The sequence below is a fragment of the Emys orbicularis genome, chromosome 7, assembly GCF_028017835.1.
Source record: "Emys orbicularis isolate rEmyOrb1 chromosome 7, rEmyOrb1.hap1, whole genome shotgun sequence".
In the NCBI taxonomy this organism is placed as follows: Eukaryota; Metazoa; Chordata; order Testudines; family Emydidae; genus Emys; species Emys orbicularis.
The window spans coordinates 97,706,982-97,731,304 of record NC_088689.1 but is presented as its reverse complement, the minus strand read 5'-3'; the positions used below and the strand labels follow the sequence as shown (position 1 = coordinate 97,731,304).

The window sequence follows — 24,323 nt, the reverse complement described above, 5'->3', positions numbered from 1 at the left end:
AGTGTCTCCAGCTCAGGCGCAGCCCCCAGCCTCCTGGGAAGAGAGGGAGGCAGAGGAGAGCGAGCAGCTCTGTGGGAGGCTGCCCCCCAGCACCCGCCACTGGAAGATGCTGGTGTCCTTGCCCCCCAGTGAGACCAGGTGGCTGTCATCATTCGTGAAGCGCACATTAGTCACATGGCTCCCGTGGCCCCCATACACGTGGCTGGGTGCCTGCAAGAGAGAACAAGGGAGTGGGGTCAGGGGTGGGGACTGCCACTGGAATACCACCCCACCCAGAACCTCCAGAGTGTTCCCCAACCCCCTGGACTCTGCCACTACCCCCAGGACCTCCCAGAACCACCCTGATACCCCAGTTGAGACCCCCCACCCCACTCAGAACCCCCAGAGATACCCCATTCCCCTGCCCAAGATCCTACAGAGACTCCCTGATCCCCTGGGATGTCCCCCCATAGAGTCCCCAGTTCCCTGCCCAAGACCCCCTGGGCATCCCTGTGCCCCAAACCCTCAGGGCAGTCCCCAGCCAATGGGCAGAGGGGCAGACAAAACCCTAGTTAATCTTCCCCCCCACATGCCTCCTCTCACCTCGGCCCTGGGGTCAGGGGTTAATCCCACCCCACCAGTCTCACTTTGGCCCTGGCACAGGGTTAATCCCCCCCCCCCAGTCTCAGCTTGGCCCTGGCACAGGGGTTAACCCCTCCCCCGCCAGTCTCACCTTGGCCCTGGCACAAGGGTACTGGAACAGATGCACCTTGCAGAAGTCGTCTGCCACAGCGACTACACGCTCGTTGTGGGAGCGGCACAGGGAGTTGATGTCTGTGCCATCCGAGCCGTCTGGCCACACGCCTGCGGGGGAGACACACGACATGCACAAGCTGTTAGTGCTCCTTCCTGACCATGGCTCTCAGAGCCCCTGGGATTCCTTCCTGCTCCCCTCCCCAGCTACACTCCCAGGGACCCCTTGTATCCCAACACTCGCCCTCTCCCCCCACACCCCATGGGGCCCAACCCTCACCAAAAACGTGGAAGCCCAGCACGCAGGTGTACGATGCCCACTCCCGGTCGCGGCTCTCAAAGCGATTCCTCAACAGCTTGCAGCCGCCAGCCACATCCCCTGCAAACGGGGGAGAGATACACGGGGTTAGGGTCCCGCTGCAGCGACAGGCACTGCCACATGAGGGCACAGCTCCCAGCTACAGGTACCCAGGGGACGACACACACACTTGTCCCAGGGCACCAGAGCCACCTCCACCCATGACGGAGGTTTATGGACGGGCCCACGCAGAACGAGGGCAACTCACACCCAGGCCCCAGGGTGACGGGCTTCTGAGCAGCCCCCTTCCCGGCACTCACAGTAGAGGATCTCGTAGTCTCCGGAGTTGGACATGATGAACTTGCTGTCCTTGGACCAGTCCAGGTGGGTGATGAAGCTGGAGTGTCCCTGGGGGGAAGGGGAGGAACAGGGGCATCAAAGCCAGTTACTCAAGGACCCCCCAGCCCAGCCTCAGGCACCTCCCGAGGGGGTACAATCCAGGGGCCTGGAATCATACACCCCCCTGGCTCCCAGGACCTGCCCCGCATCTCCCAGAGACCCTCTCCCCTTCCCTCCTCCACCTTTGGTTCAGTGACCCCCTCCACCATCCCAGTAGTCCCATCCCCGCCAGCCTCCTCCTGGCAGCCCTCTCTCCTTGCCCCCCCCTCACCGTGCAGCGGCCGAAGCGGCTGTACTTGCGCTCCCCCTCCCCCACGCTGTAGATGTAGATGAAGTTGTCGTGGGAGCCGATGGCTAGGAACTCACCGTCTGCAAGGGGGAGAAAAGAGGGGTGGGAAGGGGCCACGTGGGGGGCAGCTGCAAAAGGGGGGCGGAGGAGGGGGTGGAAACAGAGCCATGGGGGAGGGGGGAGAATGGGAGGAACTTGCTGTCTCTGCAATGTGGGGAAGATGGGATGGGAATGGGACCATGGAGTGCTGGGGGCCAGAGCTGCAGTGGGGGAGGAACCTGGTGGGAATGGGGCCTGTGGGGGGGGGGGGAGCGAGGCGGGGGAGAGGCATGGGGCGGGGGGTGTGGGGGTCTGACCTGGTGAATAGCGCACCACCGAGAGCTGCTCGTTCCCGTCCGAGCCCCCCGACAGCACCTGCCGTGTCTCTGTGTCCAGCACCAGCCACCTGGGGGGGCACAGGAGGGGGTCAGAGCTCCCGCAGCGACGGACATGCAGAGACAGATAGAGGACCCCACCCCAGGGAGCAGGGGCAACAGAGGGGGGGGGTTTCCGACCCTGGGGGCAAACTCAGTGACCCCTTAACTCCAGGGGGCCAGACTCAGGGAGCAGGGGGCAGAGCCCCAAATCTCAGGGTGCTGCTTGCAGGGCCACCAGTAGCTCCTCAACCCCTTTGGGTGCGACTCTGGTGGGGCGGAAAGGGCTTTCCCAGCACCCCCTGAGAGGCCAGAATGGGGCAATGTGTGGGTGGGGAGAGAGTTACCGTCCAGTGTTGAGTCCTACAGCCACCACCCGGCCACTGGGGTGGAAATCAGCGCAGAGCCCAGTCTCCTGCGGGGAGAGACACCCTTTAAGGACCTTGACCCTCCTCCCACCCACCCCACCCCACCTCCTCAAGCAGTACCTCCAGGGGAGGCTCCAGCCCACTGCGTCCCCCACATGCCTCCTGGGGCGGTACCTCCAGGGGGAGGCTCCATCCCACTGCATCCCCCCATACCCCAGGGGTGGTACCTCCACGGTGAGGCTCCAGCCCATTGCGTCCCCCATCCCCCCGGGGTGGTACCTCCAGGGTGAGGCTCCAGGCCGCCGTGTGCTCCCCGCTGTCCCACATGCAGACCTGCCTGTCGTGCCCACAGGTGAGGAAGAGGCTCCGCGAGGGGTGGGTGGCCAAGCCCCACAGCTCGTCCGTGTGACCCTGCAACCAAGGAGAGCCTGAGGGGGACAGGCAGGGGCCTAGCTCACCCCTTTGTATGCTGCTCCCTATGACCTCGATCCCATCTGCCCCCCAGCCCCCAACCCCATTTGTCCCCCTTGCCATTCCACAGGGCCCTCTGCTTTCCCAAGCAGCCCCCACCCTGCTGTACCCCCAAAGCCCACCCCAAACCCCTCTCTTTCCCAAGCCCTCCCACAGCCCCTCAGTCTCTGTATCCCCCAGCCCCTCCAGCTCCCCGCTCACCTGGATGATGGGGGTGAAGCCAGCGTCAAGGCTGCCCCTGAGCAGCGCATTGCGCGTAGTCCCAACCAGCAGCTCGGCCCCGGGGCCCTCAACGATGGTGCGCACAGCCCCAAACTGCTCCGGGATCTGGGGGGCAAAAGGGGCTGACTGAGCAGGGGTGGAGACAGCAGGAGCCACAGATCCCCCCACATGCTCACTGCAGATCCTTATCCCCACCCACGACTCCTACAGACCCCTCCGGCAGATTCCCCTATGCCTCCTCCCACCCACAGCCTCCTGCTGCACCCCACACATGCACCCTGCAGATCCTGAGCTCCCACCCATGACTTCTGTAGTTTCCCCAACCATGCCCCCCCACAGATCCCCAGCTCCTGCAGCCCCCTCACCGCCAAACACCCCCGTCCACCCCTGCAGATCCCCAAACCCACTACAGCCCCCTCACTGACCCCCCAAACACACCCTGCAGATCCCCCACCCACTACAGCCTCCTCACCTGACCCCCCAAAAGCCCCCTGCCCATCCCTGCAGATCCCCCACCCACTATAGCCCCCTCACTGACCCCCCAAATGCCTCCTGCAGATCCCCAAACCCACTACAGCCCACTCACTGACCCCCCAAACGCCCCCTGCCGACCCCTGCAGATCCCCAAACCCACTACAGCCCTCTCACCGACCCCCCAAACACCCTCTGCCCACCGCTGCAGATCCTAAACCCACTACAGCCCCCTCACTGACCCCCCAAACACCCCCTGCCCACCCCTGCAGATCCCCAAACCCACTACAGCCCCCTCACTGACCCCCCAAATACCCCCTACAGATCCCCAAACCCACTACAGCCCCCTCACTGACCCCCCCAAACACCCTCTGCCTGCCCCTGCAGATCCCCCCACTACAGCCCCCGCACCGACTCCCAAATACCCCCTGCCCACCCTGCAGATCCCCCACCAACTACAGCCCCCTCACTGACCCCCCAAACACCCTCTGCCCATCCCTGCAGATCCCCCACCCACTACAACCCCCTTACTGACCCCCAAACACCCTCTGCCTGCCCCTGCAGATCCCCAAACCCACTACAGCCCCCTCACCGACCCCCCAAACACCCTCTGCCTGCCCCCTGCAGATCCCCCACCCACTACAGCCCCCTCACTGACCCCCCAAACGCCCCCGCCCACCCCTGCAGATCCCCAAACCCACTACAGCCCCCTCACTGACCCCAAAACACCCTCTGCCTGCCCTGCAAATCCCCCACCCACTACAGCCCCCTCACTGACCCCCCAAATGCCCCCTGCCCACCCCTGCAGATCCCCAAACCCACTATAGCCGCCTCACTGACCCCCCAAACACCCTCTGCCTGCCCCTGCAGATCTCCCCACTACAGCCCCCGCACCGACTCCCAAATACCCCCTGCCCACCCTGCAGATCCCCCACCCACTACAGCCCCCTCACCGACCCCCCAAACACCCTCTGCCTGCCCTGCAGATCCCCCACCCACTACAGCCCCCTCACTGACCCCCAAACACCCCCGTCCACCCTGCAGATCCCCCACCCACTACAGCCCCCTCACCGACCCCCCAAATGCCCCCTGCCCACCCTGCAGATCCCCCACCCACTACAGCCCCCTCACCTGACCCCACAAACGCCCCCTGCCCACCCCTACAGATCCCCAAACTCACTACAGCCCACTCACTGACCCCCCAAACGCCCTCTGCCCATCCCTGCAGATCCCCCACCCACTACAACCCACTTACTGGCATCCAAACACCCTCTGCCTGCCCCAGCAGATCCCCAAACCCACTACAGCCCCCTCACCGACCCCCCAAACACCCTCTGCCTGCCCCTGCAGATCCCCAAACCCACTACAGCCCCCTCACTGACCCCCCAAACACCCTCTGCCTACCCCTGCAGATCTCCCCACTACAGCCCCGACACCGACTCCCAAATACCCCCAGCCCACCCTGCAGATCCCCCACCCACTACAGCCCCCTTACTGACCCCCCAATTACACCCTGCAGATCCCCCACCCACTACAGCCCCCTCACCTGACCCCCCAAACGCCCCCTGCCCACCCCTGCAGATCCCCAAACCCACTACAGCCCTCTCACTGACCCCCCAAATGCCCCCTACAGATCCCCAAACCCACTACAGACCCCTCACTGACCCCAAAACACCCTCTGCCTGCCCTGCAGATCCCCCACCCACTACAGCCCCCTCACAGACCCCCCAAACGCCCCCTGCCCACCCCTGCAGACCCCCAAACCCACTATAGCTGCCTCACTGACCCCCTAAACACCCTCTGCCTGCCCCTGCAGATCTCCTCACTACAGCCCCCGCACCGACTCCCAAATACGCCCTGCCCACCCTGCAGATCCCCCACCCACTACAGCCCCCTCACCGACCCCCCAAACACCCTCTGCCTGCACTGCAGATCCCCCACCCACTACAGCCCCCTCACTGACCCCCAAACACCCCCGTCCACCCTGCAGATCCCACACCCACTACAGCCCCCTCACCGACCCCCCAAACACCCTCTGCCTGCCCCTGCAGATCCCCCACCCACTACAGCCCCCTCACTGACCCCCAAACACCCCCGTCCACCCTGCAGATCCCCCACCCACTACAGCCCCCTCACCGACCCCCCAAACACCTTCTGCCTGCCCCTGAAGATCCCCCCACTACAGCCCCCGCACCGACTCCCAAATACCCCCCTTCCACCCCTGCAGATCCCCCACCCACTACAGCCCCCTCACTGACCCCCCAAATACCCTCTGCCTGCCCCTGCAGATCCCCCCACTACAGCCCCGACACCGACTCCCAAATACCCCCAGCCCACCCTGCAGATCCCCCACCCACTACAGCCCCCTCACCTGACCCCCCAAACGCCCCCTGCCCACCCCTACAGATCCCCAAAACCACTACAGCCCACTCACTGACCCCCCAAACACCCTCTGCCTGCCCCCTGCAGATCCCCCACCCACTACAGCCCCCTCACTGACCCCCCAAATGCCCCCTACAGATCCCCAAACCCACTACAGCCCCCTCACTGACCCCCCAAACACCCCCTGCCCACCCCTGCAGATCCCCAAACCCACTACAGCCCCCTCACTGACCCCCCAAACACCCCCTGCCCACCCCTGCAGATCCCCAAACCCACTACAGCCCCCTCACTGACCCCCCAAATGCCCCCTACAGATCCCCAAACCCACTACAGCCCCCTCACTGACCCCCAAACACCCTCTGCCTGCCCTGCAGATCCCCCACCCACTACAGCCCCCTCACTGACCCCCCAAATGCCCCCAGCCCACCCCTGCAGATCCCCAAACCCACTATAGCTGCCTCACTGATCCCCCAAACACCCTCTGCCTGCCCCTGCAGATCTCCCCACTACAGCCCCTGCACCGACTCCCAAATACGCCCTGCCCACCCTGCAGATCCCCCACCCACTACAGCCCCCTCACCGACCCCCCAAATACCCCCAGCCCACCCTGCAGATCCCCCACCCACTACAGCCCCCTCACTGATCCCCCACCCACTACAGCCCCCTCACCTGACCCCCCCAAATGCCCCCTGCCCACCCCTACAGATCCCCAAAACCACTACAGCCCACTCACTGACCCCCCAAACACCCTCTGCCTCCCCTGCAGATCCCCCACCCACTACAGCCCCCTCACTGACCCCCCAAATGCCTCCTGCAGATCCCCAAACCCACTACAGCCCCCTCACCGACCCCCCAAACACCCTCTGCCCACCCCTGCAGATCCTAAACCCACTACAGCCCCCTCACTGACCCCCCAAACACCCCCTGCCCACCCCTGCAGATCCCCAAACCCACTACAGCCCCCTCACTGACCCCCCTAATGCCCCCTACAGATCCCCAAACCCACTACAGCCCCCTCACTGACCCCCAAACACCCTCTGCCTGCCCTGCAGATCCCGCACCCACTACAGCCCCCTCACTGACCCCCCAAATATCCCTGCCCACCCTGCAGATCCCCCACCCACTACAGCCCCCTCACCGACCCCCCAAACACCCTCTGCCTGCCCTGCAGATCCCGCACCCACTACAGCCCCCTCACTGACCCCCAAATGCCCCCGTCCACCCCTGCAGATCCCCCACCCACTACAGCCCCCTCACTGACCCCCCCAAACACCCTCTGCCTGCCCCTGCAGATCCCCCCACTACAGCCCCCACACCAACCCCGCAAATACCCCCTGCCCACCCTGCAGATCCCAAACCCACTACAGCCCCCTCACTGACCCCCCAAACACCCCCTGCCCACCCCTGCAGATCCCCCACCCACTACAGCCCCGTCACTGACCCCCCAAACACCCTCTGCCTGGCCCTGCAGATCCCCCCACTACAGCCCCCCCCAAACACCCGCTGCCCGCCCCTGCAGATCCCCCAGCCCCACCCACTACAGCCCCCGCAAACACCCCCTGCCCACTGTGATGAAGTGGAGATTTTCCCTTGTTATGTTGTATGTGAGTTTTACTGTTTTGCATGAATACTGTGTGTGCCTCAGTTTCCCTGTGTGCTGCACCAATACCTCGGTGGTGGGAATAGGGGTGTGTGACTTTGGCTGAGATCCTCTGGGGCAGGTGAGGCTGCTCCAGCTGCCTGCACATGTGACCCCTGCCCTTCATAACCTGAGACCAGGACGGGGATGCAACCAGGTGACTCTTTGCCAGGAAGTGAGACAAAGAGAAGGAGGAGGAGCAACTGGGGTCTCTGAGGTCAGGTCTCTGGAAGCTGGTAGTCTGCTTGGGGGGCCTGGAAGAGAGGGAGTCTAGGGCTTCTGGCCCAAGACTCCCCAAGACTCCCTTGGCTGAAAGTCACTGATTTCTCTGCTAACAAGTTCTGTGTTCCTGTTGACAAATAAACCTTCTGTTTTGCTGGCTGGCTGAGAGTCACGTCTGACTGCGGAGTTGGGGTACAGGGCCCTCTGGCTTCTCCAGGAGCCCCACCCAGGTGGACTCGCTGCGGGAAGCGCACAGTGTGGAAGGGGATGCTGAATGCTCCGAGGTCAGATCCAGGAAGGTCAAAGCTGTCTAAGCTTCTTGCCCTGGCGACAGTATGTTCAGAGAGAGGAGACTCCCCAGAGTCCTGGCTGGCTTCATATGAAATAGTTCCAGAGCATCGCCTGGTGACTCCGTGACACCCACCCCCGCAGATCCTCCACCCCCACCCACTACAGCCCCCTCATCAACCCCCAAACACCCTCTGACCACCCCCACAGATCCCCCAAACACCTCCCCGCCAACAGATCCTGCAAGCAAATCCCTATCCATCTCTGTGTCCAACCCCAGATCCCCTTGCCCAACCCCTGCATACACCCCAACCCTCCCCACAGATCCCCCTGCCCATCCTCCCTTCCAACACTGGCAGATTCTGACCCCACTCCTGCCGCCTACAATCCCCTGTGGATCCCCCATACTCAACCTCACCCCAATCCCATGCAGATGCCACCCCAAGAACCACTGCCCTGCCCCCGCTTGGGATCTGAGCCCATTGGACTCCCTACCCCACGCAGGTTCAGGGTCCCCCTCACCTCCACCTCCTGAAGCAGGGCAAGGCTGGGGCTCCAGTGCACGAGGCGCCGGTCCTTCCCCCCCCCACTCAGCACCGAGCCGTCGCGCCGCAGGCAGAGCGAGAAGATGCTGCCTTCGTGTGCCCGGGTCTGACGCCCGATCTGGTAGGTCTCTGCAATGTGGGGTGGGGTCATTGCTGGGCCCTCTCCCCCCACTCCTCCCAGCCCAGGGGAGTCCTGCATTCCCTCCACTCCAGGGTTCCCCCCCATCCTCACCCCCCCCAGCCCAGGGGTCTGTGCAGGCCTCCCCCAGCCTAGGGGTCCCTGCCCCCCAGCCCAGGGGTCTGTGCAGGCCTCCCCCAGCCTAGGGGTCCCTGCCCCCCAGCCCAGGGGTCTGTGCAGGCCTCCCACCCCTGATACCTTTGGCGCCCTTGCCCAGCGTGCGGATGTCAGCGGCCGTGCGCGCCCAGGTCAGGATGTTCCCCTCTGAGTCCCCGGTCAGCACGTCCCCATTGGCATCGAACAGGAAGCACTGGATGAATTTGGGCTTCTTGTACTTCTGGAAATGGGGGGGGAGAGAAGTGAATCGAGGGGGGGCTCACGGGGCAGCCAGGTCCAGCCCCTCACAGGCTGAGCCCAGAGCCCTTCCCCAGCCAGGCTCAGCACAGGCCCCCGGCCAGGCTGAGAACTGCCCCCTCCAGCCAGCCCCCAGCCCCTCACCCCGAAGATGCCCTGCTTCTTGCTCAGGGTGCTGCCGCTCCAGGTCCAGAAGTAGACGTGGGATTTCCCGCTGGTGATGAAGTTGCTGCTGTCCTGGGGGTTGAACTCCACTGTGAACACGGACTCGTTGGTGCTCTGGAGAGGGGGCATGGAGGGATTGTGGGTGCCAAGCAGGATTCTGTGTGGGGCCCCCAAAGGGTGGGGATGGGGAGACCCCTCATTGCTCCTTTCCCACCAGTGGATGACACCAGGGGCAGGGGGATGCCCAGGGGCTGGGGGGGGGTCTCTTGCTGAGTTTTGGGGGGCACCTCTACCCCAGGGGAGTCCTCCTCCTGCAGCTAGCTCCATCCCCAGGAGAGCGGGATCGATGCACAGCCCAGCCTCAGACCCTTGGCCCGGCCTAGGGTCCCTGCGTGGTGGTGGGGGCAACGCAATGACCTCAGCTCCCAAATATGTACAAGGTGCCATGGAGACGGCACCCAGAAAGCAGGAGCAACACCGCAGCGTCACCCAGTGAAGGAGAATGGGGGCTGCAGCCCGGACGCCTGGGTTCTCTTCCCAACTCTGGGAAGGGAGCTAGTGGGTGGGAGCAGGGCTGGGGGCTGGGAGTCAGGACTCCTGGGTTCTGTTTCCTGCAATGCTATGCAGCCCTGGGGTCTGCCTCCTGACTCACCTTGATCTCAGCCTGCTTGGTGCCGCGGGCACAGTCCCACACCGACAGCATGTGCTCATTGGAGTCATCCACCACGCACAGATAGGCCCCCTGGTCCTGCAGATGGCAGCCGGGAAGGACAGTTGCCAACGGGGGCTCCTCAAGGAAGGAATATGGGGACACGGGGGAATGGGGAACATGCAGGGGATGTGGGGGGGCTGGATACGGGACACAAATTCATCTCCTCCCCCCCCAATTGCACAGCCCAGGCCCCCAGCACAGCCAGGGCTGACAAGGACTGGGAGGGGAGGGGAATTGGGGGTACTCCAGCCAGGTTCACCTCCTGTCAGGCTGTCCTGAGGGAATCTTGCCCCCAGAGCCCAAGGGGGCAAGGAAGGATCCAAGCTGGGGTGGGGCAATGGGACAGCGTGGGGCAGGGATTTGAGTTGGGGGTGGAGAAAGGGAGGGCAGAGAGATGTGAGGCCAAGGGGGGGGCAGAGCTAGCGCTTGGACTCACAGCAGTGGAGAAGGCAAGGGAGCCAACGCCCCGCTCGAAGCTCCCCAGGCCAATCTGCTGCAGGGTGAGCAGCGTGGAGGAGTCCCAGATGTGCACGAAGGGCTGCAGGGGCTGCAAGAGAGGAGATGGGTCAGGACAGGGACAGACACAGGAGCTGAGGGGTGTCAGGGACCGGGGGGGCAGGTCCAGGAGACAGGGCCTCCTGGACAGGGACCCTGCGCTAGGTCTGGCCTCCTGCACTGGAACCCCTACTCTCCCCACCCTGTGGGGCCAGAGCCCAGGGCATGGCAGGGTTTCTCACCCGGCTTTCCAGGAAGCTGGCTCAGTGGGACTTCCCTAAATCCCGCTCTGGGACAGCCCTGCAGGATCTGTCCCCCCTCGGTGGGTACCTTGCCATCCTTGTCCACTCCAGCAGTCTGCCCTGTGGCCACGCGCACTCTGTCGGGATGCACAGCCAGGCTGCAGGGGAGAGACGGGGGGGAGGGGGGTTATTGGCTCAAAAACTCAGGGGCCACAGCCAGGGTGGAGACTAGCCTGGGACCCCCCTACGTGCCCTTGCCGCAGTCAGTGCCCCCTGTGCCCTTGCCCTCCACTTCAGTCCATGCCACCGTGTACTCTCCCTCTGTCGTAGTTGGTGCTTCCCAGCTGCTCTGTGTCTCAATGTACTCCCCATCTCCTTCAGTCAGTGCCCCCCAGGCCCTGGCCATCAGTCCACACGCCCCCTCGCACACCGTCAGTGCTGCCCCGTGCACTCCCCCCTCGCACGCCGTCAGTGCTGCCCCCTCGCACGCCGTTGGTGCTGCCCCCTCGCACGCCGTTGGTGCTGCCCCGTACACTCACCATCGCACACAGTCGGTGTGGCGCAGGTAGTGGCGCTGGCTGCGGTGCTGGATGTGGTACAGCACCACCACACAGGCGATGAAGTAAACCAGCTCCCCTGAGGCCAGCACGTAAAGATTGGAGCGGCTGTCCCGGCCGCGGTACCCATAGCTGGGCAGGCCCGTCAAGGAGCACAGAGAGGAGCAAGGGGGCCAAGCCAGCCAGCCCCAGGGCTGGGGAGACAGAGGGGGACAGCGCACCTCAGGGGATGTGAGGGTTGGGTGGGAGCGCAGCACCCTCTGGGGGGGTCACAGTGCACCCTGTGGGACTGCAGGGGGGGCTGGGAGCACAGTGCACCCTGGGGGAGGGGGCGGGAGTGCCGCACTCTCTGGAGGGGGGCACAGTGCACCCTGTGGGAGGGGGCGGGGGCCGGGAGCACAGCGCCCTCTGGAAGGGGGGCACAGTGCACCCTGGGGGGGGGCGGGAGCACAGCGCCCTCTGGAGGGGGGGCACAGCGCACCCTGGGGGGGGGGGGCGGGAGCACAGCGCCCTCTGGAGGGGGGGCACAGCGCACCCTGGGTGGGGGGGGCGGGAGCACAGCGCCCTCTGGAGGGGGGGCACAGCGCACCCTGGGTGGGGGGGGCGGGAGCACAGCGCCCTCTGGAGGGGGGGCACAGCGCACCCTGGGTGGGGGGGGCGGGAGCACAGCGCCCTCTGGAGGGGGGGCACAGTGCACCCTGGGGGGGGGGGCGGGAGCACAGCGCCCTCTGGAGGGGGGGCACAGCGCACCCTGGGGGGGGGGGCGGGAGCACAGCGCCCTCTGGAGGGGGGGCACAGCGCACCTGGTGGGGGGCGGGAGCACAGCGCCCTCTGGAGGGAGCAAGGGGCATAGTGCTGCCTGGGGCAGGGCAGGTGCGGGCTGTGGGAGGGGGTATTGCCCTGCTGAAGGATACACCCAGTCGAGCTGCAGGTGCTCAGCAGGCAGCTCCGCACGCAGCTCCTCGTAGTGGGAGATGCCCGATGGAATGTACATGGTGATGGGCCGGCCCCGCAGGAACATCTTGATCGAGAGGCCCTCTGGGGGTTAGCGGGGGTGGGAGGGAGACAGGTCACAGCCAGCGCCACCCCCCCAGCCCCATCCCATGCAGCCTGCCAACACCCACCCCATCCAACCCCCTGCCACCTCCACACACCCCACCCACTGCATCCCCCAGAGCACCACACTCCCAGGCCATCCCCCCCCCCCCGGCTCCACCCAATCCCTCCCCACTCCATCCCATTCACCAGTCCCACACACACCTGACCTCCCACACCACCATCCCCTGGGCTTGCCCCCCCGCAGGCACCTCATCTCACAAGCCCCATCAGAAACATGCACTGGGTCCCATCCCCCCATGGCTCCAGCCACCCAGGGCAGCCTCCAATGCCTGCCCCAGTAGCCTCACCAAGGTTGTAGGTCCCACGCCGAGACCCCAAGGGCCCTGCAAGGAAACAGGGAGCATCAGGAGATTTTGGACCATGTGTGGCGGCACCAAGGACCAGGGCAAGGGGCTGAATTCCCCCCACCACCACCACATGCCCTCCCCACACTGCCCAGGGCCCTGGCACCAGTGAAATGACACCCCCCGGGCACTAACCACAACTCAGCTTCCCCGCGGCTCACCTGGGCTCAGGTTAGGGTCCTTCATCCGGCTGGAAGGGAAAAGCAGAGCATCAGCAGGGCGGGCTGTAGGGAGTGGGCTCTGGCTCTAACTGTGGGGAATGGAGCAGGGGGAGCTCTGTGCAGCAGGGTGCATGTGTGGGGGGGTGTTCCAGCAGGGATCGCGGCGGAGGGCAGGGGATGTGGGGGGAGGGCTGTTCCCAGCAGGGGTCACCACAGGGAGTGGGGGGCTGTTCCCAGCAGGGATCGCTGTGGGGGACAGGGTGTGCGGGGGGGGGGGGGGGCTGTACCCAGCAGGGATCGCTGTGGGGGACAGGGTGTGCGGAGGGGGGGCTGTTCCCAGCAGGGATCGCTGTGGGGGACAGGGTGTGCGGAGGGGGGGCTGTTCCCAGCAGGGATCGCTGTGGGGGACAGGGTGTGCGGGGGGGGGGCTGTTCCCAGCAGGGATCGTTGTGGGGGACAGGGTGTGCAGGGGGGGGGGGGGGCTGTTCCCAGCAGGGATCGCTGTGGGGGCAGGGTGTGCAGGGGGGGGGGCTGTTCCCAGCAGGGATCGCTGTGGGGGCAGGGTGTGCATAGAGGGGGCTGTTCCCAGAGGGATCACCGTGGGGGGCAGGGTGTGCATGGGGAGGGCTGTTCCCAGCTGGGATCACGGCAGGGAGTGGGGGGCTGTTCCCAGCAGGGGGCACTGGTTCGGGGTGGGGTGGGGGGGTTGGAGTGTCCCTACTTCTCCAGGCTGCTGGAGCGCGTGAGCAGGTTGGCGGAGGATGCTGCCTTCTTGCTAAGGCGCTGCCGGGCCTTGGCCTTGTCAGGCTTGTCGGAGGAGCTGTTCCTGCGCAGGCTGGGGGAAGAGGGAGTGGTCAGCAAAGGGTTAACTACATGCACCGGGGGGGTCAGCATGAGCCACCCCCCAGCTCCCCAAGGCAGGGGCACCCCCACATGAACTCCCTTTTTCCACATCAATCCACTCACACCCCATCTCAGGCAAAGGGGAGAATGGGGCCCTTTGTTCAGCGATTCCCCCTGGGGATCTCCCCACCCTGGCTCCCCTGTGTGGGGGGCCTAAGACACAGACAGAGTCTGATTTTACCAGCCCCACAGTTCAGGCTGCACTGGGGGATGCGGCTGGGCACATCAACTGGAAACAGAGCCCAGGAATCCTGGTTCCCAGACAGCTTCCTTCACCCTCCACCTTCTGGCCCCCGTAAACACACACTCACCCACTAGACCCCAATCCCCACCCAGAGCCCTGGCTGCCACACCTCTGCTCTAACCATTAGACACCACTCCCCTCCCAGAGCTGACAATAGAGCCCAGGTATCCTGGTGCCCCCTCCGTCCCCCACTCACAGCTCTTTCCTGGTGCCTTTCAAGGCATGGACCGCTGGCACCGGGGAGGCCGTGGCACTGTTGCTGCTGCTCCCCTCAGATGGGGGCTCCGGGGATAGCATCTCCTCCCTATGGAGCTGACTCTCAGGGGGCTGGCTGCCATTTGCACTGCCCTGGAGTGGGGCGGCTGCTTCACAGTTGTGGGGAGGCTCGGAGGAGTCCTGGGAAGGCCCTGCTCCCAGTATGTCGGGGGCTGAGGCTGGCTGGGCCAGGCCTAGTGGACTGTGAGGCATCCCCAGGGCGTTTGGCTCTTCTGCCTCGACCCCGATCCCTGGCGGGGTCCTGTGGCTGGGGCTCCAGCCCCACTTCACGTCCAGCAGGGCCGACTCGTCAGTCTGGGTCCCGGTGCTGATGGGGGTGCCCAGCGGGCTCCCTGCACCCAACTCCTCATGGCACACAACTCCCGATGCGGGCACTGGGCTGTGAACCAAAGCACCACAGCATGGGCAGAGAGAACGCCCCGTGGGGTGGGAGGCCCCTCAAGTGCCCACCTCACCCCCCTCAACCTGCCCACACTGCCCGCCCCAAAACCTCTTACCCCTCCAATCCCCCAGACTTGACCCCATGGCCTCTGCCTACTGTCTCCCCAAAATACCCCCACTGCCCCCCATCCCCTCTTCACTCCCATCTGGGGGGCTTGCCCTGGGGTCCCCTCCCCAGAACCTGGCACTCCCTCCCCCCTCAGTATTGATCCTGAACCTCAGGGCCGTGCCTGCCTCATGGCTCTGGCCCCCTCCCTGTCCCTGAGCCAGAAGTCCCTGGGGTCCCTGCACCAGGGTGGGGGCACAACCTGGGTGATACCTGCAGCTGGCAGTCAGTGGGATCCAGGATGCCCCATGGCCCAGCGAAGGATCCAAGAACAGCCGGGTGTCTGGGACGGCATCATTCACTGCAGGGAAATGACAGAGAAATATCAGCCCCATGGGAAACCCCAACTCCCCAGATCACTCTAACGCTGCCCTCCACAGTGCCCCGACTGCTCCTGCCCCGTGCCCTACAGCGCCCTCTTCTGGGAGAGCCTGGGGCTGGAGTAACCCGGAGCTCCGCCCACAGCCAGCGCTCCTGCCCTGCTCCATGCAGCGCCCGCTGCTAGACTCCTATCCCAGTTCCTTTGTATCCCACCTGCCAGTAGCTGCTGCGTGAGGAGTGGGATCTGCTGGTCGTAGAGGCTGAGTCTCCGCAGCGCGTCAGCCAGTGCTGATTTCACCAGCGTCAGCTCCTCCTCCTGGCTCTGCAACCGGAGTTCCAGGCTGGCCAACCGGTCAGGGCGCAGGGCTGAGATGGTCTCATCTAGCAGGGGCAGCATCAGAATCGTTAGCTCCAGCCACTTGGGCAGGTTCCTGCCCCCAAACCAGATCCCCCGCTCTAACCACTAGACCTCACGCCCCTCCCAAAGCAGGGACAGAACCCAGGAGTCCTGACCCACAGCCCCCTGCTGCTCTAACTTGCTAGACCCACGCCCCTCCCAGAGCGGGGACAGAACCCAGGAGTCCTGGCTCCCAACCTCCCTCCTCTAACCTCCTCACATGAAATGGAGCCCCGAAGACCCCTAACACCCAATCCCAAGAGACAGGGAAGCTGATGCCAGGGAGAAGGGGCTGGACAGTGCCTGTTCACTGGGGCCGCTCCCCACCCCGACACCCCCTGCTGCATGATGGGGCAAGGACCAAAGCACTACTTCTACCCAGGCCAGCCCCAGTGGATGAGCCCCCACAGGGAGGATTGAGGAGGAGCAGGAAGCCCAGGCTGAAAAGGGCTGGGGGCTCTGTGCAGGGCCAGAGGGAATGGGATCCTGCCCCCGAGGGTACCCCCCACATACACACACTTGGGGCAGCTCTCTGAGCAGACTCCAGCACGATGCGCTGATGACATCCACCCCCACTGCCCCACGCCCCCAGCCCTGGACAGGCCCTGCTTTGTCCCCAGGGAGCTGCAGCCCCAGCCAAACACAAAGCTGCTTTCTCAATGGCATTTACAACTCCCCCAGGCACCAGCCTGACAGCCCAGTCCCAGCCAGAGAGGGGAGGGCACGGTGGGAGGGAGCAGCCTGGCAAGATGCTGGTCAGGAAAGCCAGGAGTTGGGCAGGCCAACTGGCCAAGCACCAGAGCAGGAGGGGCTGGGCTGGGCACCATGGGACCCCACCATTTCCCTTCCAGAGCTGGGCTAGAACCCAAGAGCTCTGGCTCCCAGCCTCCCTTGCTCTAACCACTAGTCTCCAGCCCCCTCAGAGCTGAGGCTAGAACCCAGGCATCCTTGGCCTATCCTGCGCCTTAAACCACAGAGCTGCTTTTTCTAGCAGTTCCTCGCAGGAAGCCGCACCCCCCACCCACCCCCAGGGAAACACGTTGGGTGACATTTTTGGGTGAGGTGCTCAGCTTGGCATTAACCCTTCGGGGCCTGGTGCTCCCTTGCCAGCTGCAGGGGGAGATGTAGGACTGGGTGCTGGGGAATGGGGTTGCTGCCCTGGGGGTCTCCCAGCACTCTGATCCCGCTCAGTTCTGCAATCTCTGGGCCCATGGCAGCTTCCTCCCTGCTCTGGGTGGGGGGAGGGGGAAGAAGAGGGCAGTGCCAGGGGGCTGTGGCTGGGCACTGAGCACGGCTGCGGTGGAAGTCTTCTGGCTGGGGACATGGGGCAGATGGGCTCAACCACCCAAACCCCCACCTCTTCCGGCTGCCACCTGGCTGGAGAGAGGCCCATGGGGAGCAGGGGCCAGGCCTGGGGGATAGACCCAAAACTTGTGGGGAGAGGGGGAAGAAGGGGTCAGCTTGGGGGATGGGTCCAGGGGCAGGCCTGGGGAATAGGCCTGGAGCTGGTGGGGGGCAGGCCTGGAGGAGTGTGGGGCTGAGCTGGGTGCTTTCCCATCTCCTGGCTTCCCTCCACCAGCAGCACATTTGTCTACGTGGGCCCCTAGGCTGGGCCCAGCTTGGGTTTGGTGCCATCAGTAGGACAAGCTGGGTCTGGGGAGATGGGATTGGGGGGGGGGGGCTGAGTTTATGAATCCAACATCCCCCACCCCAGCCAACAAAGCCCCTGAACCCAGCCCTCAGCCCTGGTCCTGCCCCACTGGGGACGTGCCCCCTAGGGGTTCTGTTCCCTGGACATGGGGACTGCCCAAGGGTGCTGGAACAATTTTCATAGTGGGGGTGCTGACAATGGAAACCTGGTATTTGGTGTTTGTTATTACTACTTCTAGCACCCCCAACACACCTATTTCTACCACCACTGGGACTCCCGGCTGGGCTGGGGGGGGGGGTAAGTCGTCCCCCCCACATGTGGGTATGGGATCTGTACTACAACATGAATCCCAGCAGGGACTGGCTAGAGCTGGAGGGGGGAACGACAAAGGGGCCTGTTAGTTTCTGTGCCCCTGATGGGCAGACCCAGGCTAGACAGAGCTCCCGGTCAGGACCCAACTCCCTGGCCCTCTGTACACAAGGAGGGGCAGCGGGGTGGGGTTGAGGGAGCAGCTGCCAGTGGGAGGTGGGGCAGGACGCCAGGACTGATGGGACCTTTGGACCCAGTGCAGGATGCTACCCAGCACTGCAGGGACCTTTGGACTCAGAGTGAGGGGCGAGGCCAGCCCCAGGCCAGGAGCCCCACCAGCCCGGTGGTCCAATGGCAGGAGAGCCCTGTAAAGCAGCAGAGTTGGAGTAGGGGACCAGACAGACACCACCTGAACTCCCTCCTCTGCACCCCCTAGTTCTGACCATTGACCTGACATCCCCCTCTCCATTCTTCCCCCATCCCACATGTCTCTGGGCTGGGTTGCCTTGGCGCTGGCTGGGCTTCCTCCTGGTTAGGAAGCACTGATACTTCCATGGGGGGGGGGTAGGTACCAGGGGTGCTATGGGGAGCCAACTACCCTGCAGAGAGGGGGCACACAGCCCCACTGCAGATGCTATGTCAGCCTGTCCAGAGATGGAAGGAGGCCAACTTTGCAGTTAAGGGACTGGACTGGGAGCCAGGATGCCTAGGTTCTATCCCCAGCTTCAGGACGTGGGGTATTGTGGCTTGGAGGGGCGCTAGGAACCAAAACTCTTGGGTTTATTCCCAGCTCTGTGTGTGTCCCTAGGGATCTTTCTGGGCCTCAGTTCCCCCATCTGTGAAATGGATAAAGCCATGGCAGGTAGTGAGGCTGAGTCACTGTGGAGAGAAAGGTGCAATAGGGCAGGGGGGGTTGGCAGGTTGGGGGTATTGGGGAGTATCAGAGAGATGGGGACCCCAAAGAGGAATTTAAAACTCTGTCCTAGGAGGAAGAGCCTCCCACTCCCCCCCAGCACAACATGCACCCCCCCACACACACAACCCCTGCCTTCTTATGCACACCCCAGCACCCTCCTTATACACACCCACCCAGACCACTCCCCTCCACACGCAGTGCCCCCCAATAACTGAGCCCCCAGCCCCTTCCCAGGCAGTGCATTCTCCTCCACACAGACCCCCCCACAAAGTACACCCCCTTTCCACACACACCCGAGTAGGGTGACCAGACAGCAAGTGTGAAAAATCGGGACAGGGGGTGGGGGGTAATAGGAGACTGTATAAGAAAAAGACCCAAAAATCGGGACTGTCCCTATAAAATCGGGACATCTGGTCACCATACCCCCGAGTGCCCTGCATGCAGCCAACACCCCCACCCATCTGCAAACACAGAGCACCCTCCGGCTGACCCATAACACCTGCATCCCCACAATACACCCCATGGACCCCCAAACACCTGCATCCCCACCCCGACCCCTTGCACACCTTGCACCCCCACATAACGCACGCCACACACCCTCCCCATGCACCCCAACCCGCCCCGCCAGGCCCCCGGCTCCCACCCGCACAGCGCCTTCTCCAGCCCCCGATCCGCTAGCGGGCCCCGGGCGGAACACGGGCCCCTGGCGGTCCGGAGCGCGGGGGAGCCGCGCCTCGGAGCTGGCAGCTTGGCCGGGCCCCCCGCACTCACCCGCGGGACTGTGGTTCGAGCACCGGTCCATCGCGCCGCGGGCCATGCGCCCCTGGCGCCCCGACTCGCCGTGTGAGCGCCAGGGAGGCAGCGAGCGCTGGGGCCGCGGCTCCCCCACCCCAGGAAGCGGCGCGCCGTGTCATTTCCCCTCCGCAGCCCGGGCCCGATCCCGGTGTGACTCCGGATTCGCTCGGCTCGGGGCAGGCAGGGGGGTTAACGCTTCGCTGCCCGGAGCCGGGAGCCACTTCAGCGATAAATCCGGAGGCGCGAGTTGTGGGACGAAGGGCCCAGGAACCGAGAGCCCCCAGAGGCGAAGGGCACCCAGAGAGACAAGGCATGGTGGGGAACGGAAGGGGACCCAGGAGTCCTGGCTTCCTGCACCCTCAACCACTAGACCCTACAGCCACTCCTTTCCCGGAGCAGAGGCTAGAACCCAGTAGTCCTAGCTCACAACCCCCATCTACTCACACACAAACTAGACCCCATTCCCCTCTCAGAACCAGAGGACAGAAACCAGGTGTTCTGGCTCCCAGCATTCACCACCTCCAACCACTAGACCCCACTCCCCTCCTAGAGGCTGGGATTAAATTTAGGCTCCTGGCTTCCAAGCCCACCACCACCACACACAAGGTAACTACTAGACACAGACCACTCCCCTCCCCCCGCTGGAAAATTAACCCAAGAGTCCAGGCTCTCAGCCTCCTGCTCTAACCACTAGACCCTACTCCCCTCCCCGAGCCTGGGATAGAATCCAGGGACCCTGACTCCCAGCCCTCTTAACAGAGTGAGGGGTGACACTGAATGGGAGGGAGACCCCCATATATGGGATGCACTGGATCACCTGGATCACCTTGGCACGGCTAGTAGTGTCCCATCCACCTCTGGACTGGAGGAGCCAAGGGCCGGGGGCAGTGGCAGTGCTAGCCCACTGGGGGCCCTAGGCAGGAATACCCCCCCCCCAATACTAAAACAGGCAAGTTCTTATAATAAAAACCGAAGAGGGGGGGGGGGGGGCTTGAGCTGGGCCCTAAGCAATTGCTTAGTCTGCTTACGCCTAGCGCTGGCTCTGGCTGGGGGGCAGGGTCTGTGTGGAGGGTCTCTGCAGCCAGAATCTGGGGTGGCTGGTTTGTGGTGGGGCTGGGGGCAGGGTCCTGGCAGGGGGGCTCTGCAGCCAGTATCTGGAGCTGGCTGGTTTGTATCCAGGCTGGGCAGGCAGCCCTGGGAGGTGGAAAATCCCGGGCTGGAGTGAGTGGCTCCTGTTTTCCTTGGCCCCCACAGTGCTGACGTTGCGTTGCCAGGGCCTGGTTGCCAGGACACCGTCTCCCAGCCTCGTCCAGGGGCCATGGGCAACACTGGGTAGAAGAGTCAGCCAGCTACCCCCAGTGGGATCCGGGGCACTACAACCAGGATGCACAGTCCCAGCCACCCCCAGCACCCAGGATCCAGTGCCAGGATTCAACCTCCAGCTCCACCCAGGGCACTAGTGGCCAGATTCGCACTCTCAGTGGGATCTGCACCCCAGGACCCTAGCACCAGGGATTCACAATCCCAACCCCCGCTCCCACCCCCAACTGGGGATCCACTAGCACCAGGATTCCCACCCTTAGCTTCCTTCTATGGGATCTGTGCCCCAGGGCAGTGGCTCTCAACCTTTCCTACTGTACCCCCTGCAGGAGTCTGATTTGTCTCGCGTACCCCAAGTTTCGCCTCAGTTCAAAACTACTTGCTTACACAATCAGACATAAAAATACAGAAGTGTCACAGCTCACTGTTACTTTCCCATTTTTACCGTATAAGTATAAAATAAACTGATTGGAATATAAATATTGTACTTACATTTCAGTGGGATACTTGAGCCTGGTTTTCACTTGCCAGCCTTGTCTGAAGCCTGAGCCCCACCGCCCAGGGCTGAAGCATGGAACGTACCTTTGCGGGGCCCCAAGTAATTGCCCTGTTTGTTATCCCCTAACACCAGTCCTGCACTTGTTACCCACTGAACCTGACTCGCAGCCCTCCTGAGGGTCACCATCCCCAGGTTGAGAACTAGGGTGACCAGATGTCCCGATTTTATAGGGACAGTCCCGATTTTTGGGTCTTTTTCTTATATAGGATCCTATTACCCCCCACCCCCGTCCCAATTTTTCACACTTGCTGTCTGGTCACCCTATTGAGAACACAAATCTAGATGAGTTGATGTACCCCCTGGATGACCTCTATGTACCCCCAGGGGTATGTGTACCCCTGGTTGAGAACCACTGCCCCAGGGCACTAGCAACCCCCAGACCCCTCCACTGGGATCCACGCCCAGGACACTAGTGCCAGGATTCACACACACACACCAACCCCCCCCCCCCCCAACTGGGATCCATGCCCCAGGGCACTAGCAATAGGATTCACACACACACCCCAACCCCCCCCCCAACTGGGATCCATGCCCCAGGGCACTAGCAATAGGATTCACACCCCCAGTCTCCCCCCCCCCGGGATCCACACCCCAGGGCACTAGTGCCAGGATTCACACTCCCAGCACCCCACCCAGCACAATGGGGTGAGAAGGGACAGAGACACCCTGTTGACATCCCCCTGTTGGCTTCTATTTCAGTGTGTCTAGCTCCCCTGTATGGCACGAGGCAGGCACCGCGCTGCAGTCCTCACACCCTGACATCCTGGGGGTCCCAGGGAGACTGGCCAGAACAGGGCTGGATGCCAGGCTGAGCTGGACAGACAGACAGGCCCCTGGTTCCAGGCATGGGACAGAACTGGGCATGGGTGCTTGGGACAGCACTGCCCATCCACACCATAGTACATATGACCCTGGCACCTGGCCCAGGGGTGCCTAACTCCTGACACATACAGCTTGTGGAGGGAGGGGAAATCTCATACTGGGGAGAGATAGGGGAGATGAGTGTGTGTGACATGGAGTCTATATGCGGGGGGGGGGGGGGTGGATGGGCACCCATGTGTCTGTGATATGGGGGGAGATGTGGGGTCTGTGTGTGTGATATGAGGGAGATGGGGGGTCTGTGTGTGATGTGCGGGAGATGGGGGTCTGTATGTGTGATATGAGGGAGATGGGGGGTCTGTGTGTGTGATGTGGGGGAGATGGGGGGGGTCTGTGTGTGATGTGGGGGGAGATGGAGGGTCTATGTGTGTGATACAGGGGGTCTGTGTGTTTGATGTGGGGGAAATGGGGGGGTCTGTGTGTGATGTGGGGGAGATGGCGGATCTGTGTCTGTGATATGGGGGGTCTGTGTGTGTAATATGGGGGAGATGGGGTCTGTGTGTGATGGGGGGTCTGTGTGTGATGTGGGGGAGATGGGGGTCTGTGTGTGTGATGTGGGGGAGATGGGGGTCTGTGTGTGTGATGGGGGGGGTCTGTGTGTGATGTGGGGGGAGATGGGGGTCTGTGTGTGTGATGTGGGGGGTGTCTATGTGTGTGATACAGGGGGTCTGTGTGTTTGATGTGGGGGAGATGGGGAGTCTGTGTGTGTGATGTGGGGGGAGATGGGGGTCTGTGTGTGTGATATGAGGGAGATGGGGAGTCTGTGTGTGTGATGAGGGGGAGATGGGGAGAATCTGTGTGTGTGATGTGGGGGGAGATGGGGGTCTGTCTGTGTGATATGAGGGAGATGGCAAGTCTGTGTGAGTGATGTGAGGGAGATGGCGGGTCTGTGTCTGTGATGGGGGGGTCTGTGTGTGTGATGTGGGGGAGATGGGGTCTATCTGTGTGATATGGGGGACATGGGGGTCTGTGTGTATGATACAGGGGGTCTGTGTGTGATGTGGGAAAGATGGGGGTCTGTGCGTGTGATGTGGTGGGAGATGGGGGGTCTGTGTCTGTGATGGGGGAGTCTGTGTGTGTGATGTGGGGGAGATGGGGTCTGTCTGTGTGATATGGGGGACATGGGGGTCTGTTTGTGTGATATGGGGGTCTGTGTGTGATGTGGGGGGTCTGTGTGTATGATACAGGGGGTCTGTGCATGTGATGTGGGGGGTCTGTGTGTATGATACAGGGGGTCTGTGCGTGTGATGTGGGAAAGATGGGGGTCTGTGCATGTGATGTGGGGGGTCTGTGTGTGTGATATGGGGGAGATCGTGGATCTTTGTGTGGTGATGAGCAGGGAGTCGAGGGGTGGGAGTGGGAAATGGGGGCGGTGTCTGTGATTTGGGCCCGGAAGGCCCAGAGCTCACGATCTCACCTGGGCCCGGCATCCCATTCCCCCAGCCCCGCTCTCCCTCTGAGTCAGGGCAAATTTCCCCCGGCGGGCCCCAAACCACGCTATGGGCCCCGTGGGTGGCTGCTCCCGCTGTGGCTTCTCCCACTTCCTGCCCCCCCACCAGTGTCACCGTCAGGACCAGGCCGCTCTCCGGCAGGGGTGATTCAACTGGAAACCCAGCGCCCTGCTGAGCCAGTCAGAGTGTGCCTGCCTGCCTGCCTGCCATGGGCGGGTGGGGGTGGAAGCAGGGCTGGGAGCAGGGGAAGAGGATCGGGGTTAGGTGGGGCATGGCAGGGCTCTGATCCCACCATCAGACCCTTCCTCACCCAGCAGGCCAGTCCTGCATCCCAGGCTCCTAACCTGAGCCTCCTTCCCTTCACCTGGGGAGCTGAGCTGAGCCCTCCCACCCCCTTAAAGGCCCAGCTCTCCCTGTAAGGTGGGAGAGATGGGGATAGGCACAGGATCAAGACTGGGGAAGGGGGTGGATTAGTGCAGGATGGAGGCTTGCCAATGGGGAGTGGGACAGGCATCTCTAGCAGAGCCCCAGGCAGGCACTGGGAGGTGGGGAGAGGCTGCGGCTGCACTGTAAGCTGTGGTTACAGTACAGGAAGCTGGGACGCCCCATGATGTAGGTCAGAGCCACAGCACTGGTACACGAAGGGTTAACTCTCCCAGCCCAAGGGGGTGCTCAGTGTGAGACTGGGA

General features: G+C 63.5%; 1 protein-coding gene across 1 annotated transcript; it reads right to left on the bottom strand.

Annotated features, from left to right (window-relative positions):
* Nucleotides 1-12: 12 nt before the first annotated feature.
* EML3 (EMAP like 3) lies at nt 13-19,447 on the bottom strand. Its single transcript, XM_065407302.1, has 24 exons — nt 19,402-19,447; nt 15,571-15,738; nt 15,250-15,337; nt 14,410-14,868; nt 13,788-13,901; nt 13,067-13,095; nt 12,849-12,884; nt 12,357-12,480; nt 11,425-11,574; nt 10,974-11,043; nt 10,585-10,695; nt 10,089-10,184; nt 9,416-9,550; nt 9,116-9,254; nt 8,717-8,868; nt 3,172-3,297; nt 2,779-2,910; nt 2,479-2,546; nt 2,075-2,163; nt 1,701-1,798; nt 1,351-1,438; nt 1,013-1,111; nt 713-843; nt 13-210 (listed from the first exon to the last, which is right to left on the bottom strand). Exons 1-24 carry the CDS (start codon nt 19,445-19,447, stop codon nt 13-15), a joined length of 2,946 nt encoding a protein of 981 aa, XP_065263374.1.
* Between the last annotated feature and the right edge of the window lie 4,876 nt (nt 19,448-24,323).

Coding starts and splice junctions, on each gene's coding strand:
- EML3 (XM_065407302.1), bottom strand. CDS start 19,447: ATGGCCCGCGGCGCGATGGACCGGTGCTCGAACCACAGTCCCGCGG. Junction 12,885..13,066: donor GGACCCTAACCTGAGCCCAG/GTGAGCCGCGGG, acceptor GTTTCCTTGCAG/GGCCCTTGGGGTCTCGGCGT. Junction 10,185..10,584: donor CCCTTGCCTTCTCCACTGCT/GTGAGTCCAAGC, acceptor TGCCATCTGCAG/GACCAGGGGGCCTATCTGTG.